The sequence below is a fragment of the Oncorhynchus gorbuscha genome, unplaced genomic scaffold, assembly GCF_021184085.1.
Source record: "Oncorhynchus gorbuscha isolate QuinsamMale2020 ecotype Even-year unplaced genomic scaffold, OgorEven_v1.0 Un_scaffold_9916, whole genome shotgun sequence".
Classification (NCBI taxonomy): Eukaryota; Metazoa; Chordata; class Actinopteri; order Salmoniformes; family Salmonidae; genus Oncorhynchus; species Oncorhynchus gorbuscha.
Genome location: NW_025752781.1, coordinates 9,454 through 11,901, shown reverse-complemented (window position 1 = coordinate 11,901; position 2,448 = coordinate 9,454). Strand labels below are relative to the sequence as shown.

At 42.1% G+C, this 2,448-nt stretch overlaps 1 protein-coding gene across 1 annotated transcript; it reads right to left on the bottom strand.

Moving 5' to 3' along the window:
* Window positions 1–1,061: 1,061 nt before the first annotated feature.
* Window positions 1,062–2,244, bottom strand: LOC124030214. Its single transcript, XM_046341650.1, has 2 exons — window positions 1,301–2,244; window positions 1,062–1,255 (listed from the first exon to the last, which is right to left on the bottom strand). Exons 1-2 carry the CDS (start codon window positions 2,178–2,180, stop codon window positions 1,230–1,232), a joined length of 906 nt encoding a protein of 301 aa, XP_046197606.1. The 5' UTR covers window positions 2,181–2,244; the 3' UTR covers window positions 1,062–1,229.
* Between the last annotated feature and the right edge of the window lie 204 nt (window positions 2,245–2,448).

Here is a 2,448-nt window from a genome sequence, read left to right as displayed (position 1 = left end):
CACTCTGTATCTATAACAACATGTATGTTGACATACCTTCCTACCCACTCTGTATCTATAACAACATGTATGTTGACATACCTTCCTACCCACTCTGTATCTATAACAACATGTATGTTGACATACCTTCCTACCCACTCTGTATCTATAACAACATGTATGTTGACATACCTTCCTACCCACTCTGTATCTATAACAACATGTATGTTGACATACCTTCCTACCCACTCTGTATCTATAACAACATGTATGTTGACATACCTTCCTACCCACTCTGTATCTATAACAACATGTATGTTGACATACCTTCCTACCCACTCTGTATCTATAACAACATGTATGTTGACATACCTTCCTACCCACTCTGTATCTATAACAACATGTATGTTGACATACCTTCCTACCCACTCTGTATCTATAACAACATGTATGTTGACATACCTTCCTACCCACTCTGTATCTATAACATGTATGTTGACATACCTTCCTACCCACTCTGTATCTATAACAACATGTATGTTGACATACCTTCCTACCCACTCTGTATCTATAACAACATGTATGTTGACATGCCTTCCTACCCACTCTGTATCTATAATATGTATGTTGACATACCTTCCTACCCACTCTGTCTATAACAACATGTATGTTGACATACCTTCCTACCCACTCTGTATCTATAACTGTATGTTGACATAACCCTCTCTGTACATGTATGTTGACATACCTTCCTACCCACTCTGTATCTATAACAACATGTATGTTGACATACCTTCCTACCATCTATAACTGTATCTATAATATGTATGTTGACATACCTTCCTACCCACTCTGTATCTATAACAACATACCTTCCCTGCCCTGTATGTTGACATGCCTTCCTACCCACTCTGTATCTATAACAACATGTATGTTGACATGCCTTCCTACCCACTCTGTATCTATAACAACATGTATGTTGACATACCTTCCTACCCCACTCTGTATCTATATAACAACATGTATGTTGACATACCTTCCTACACTCTGTATCTTCCTACCCTCTGTATCTATAACAACATGTATGTTGACATACCTTCCTACCCACTCTGTATCTATAACAACATGTATGTTGACATACCTTCCTACCCACTCTGTATCTATAACAACATGTATGTTGACATACCTTCCTACCCACTCTGTATCTATAACAACATGTATGTTGACATACCTTCCTACCCACTCTGTATCTATAACAACATGTATGTTGACATACCTTCCTACCCACTCTGTATCTATAACAACATGCATGTTGACATACCTTCCATACCTTCTCCACCAAGCTGCCTCCTCATTAGATTAAAGCTCTCTCCACCAAGCTGCCTCCTCATTAGATTAGAGCTCTCTCCACCAAGCTGCCTCCTCATTAGATTAGAGCTCTCTCCATCAAGCTGCCTCATCATTAGATTAGAGCTCTCTCCACCAAGCTGCCTCCTCATTAGATTAGCGCTCTCTCCACCAAGCTGCCTCCTCATTAGATTAGCGCTCTCTCCACCAAGCTGCCTCCTCATTAGATTAGAGCTCTCTCCACCAAGCTGCCTCCTCATTAGATTAGAGCTCTCTCCACCAAGCTGCCTCATCATTAGATTAGAGCTCTCTCCACCAAGCTGCCTCCTCATTAGATTAGAGCTCTCTCCACCAAGCTGCCTCCTCATTAGATTAGGCCTCTCTCCACCAAACTGCCTCCTCATTAGATTAGGCCTCTCTCCACCAAGCTGCCTCCTCATTAGATTAGAGCTCTCTCCACCAAGCTGCCTCCTCATAAGATTAGGCCTCTCTCCACCATGCTGCCTCCTCATTAGATTAGAGCTCTCTCCACCAAGCTGCCTCCTCATTAGATTAAAGCTCTCTCCACTAAGCTGTCGCCTCATTAGATTAGAGCTCTCTCCACCACGCTGCCTCCTCATTAGATTAGAGCTCTCTCCACCAAGCTGCCTCCTCATTAGATTAGAGCTTTCTCCACCAAGCTGCCTCCTCATTAGATTGGAGCTCTCTCCACCAAGCTGCCTCCTCATTAGATTAGAGCTCTCTCCACCAAGCTGCCTCCTCATTAGATTAGGCCTCTCTCCACCAAACTGCCTCCTCATTAGATTAGAGCAGAATAAGAACATGTTGTTTTCCCCTATTTTCACAATATTCATGACAATGGAATGTTTGCATCTAGTTGGATGTCAGTTTGATTAACATGACCATTTTGCCGTAGATAAATGACAGAAAGGCAGCGGGACATTAAGGTTCTAACACTGGAGGAACAGAACATGATATCATATCCTTCTTCCCTTTATAGTGCACTCCTTTCCTTTATAGTGCTATAGTGCACTCCTTTTCCCTTTATAGTACACTTTTCCTTTATAGTGCACTCCTTCTCCCTCACTCCTTTTCCCCTTTATAGTACACTTTTCCTTTAGC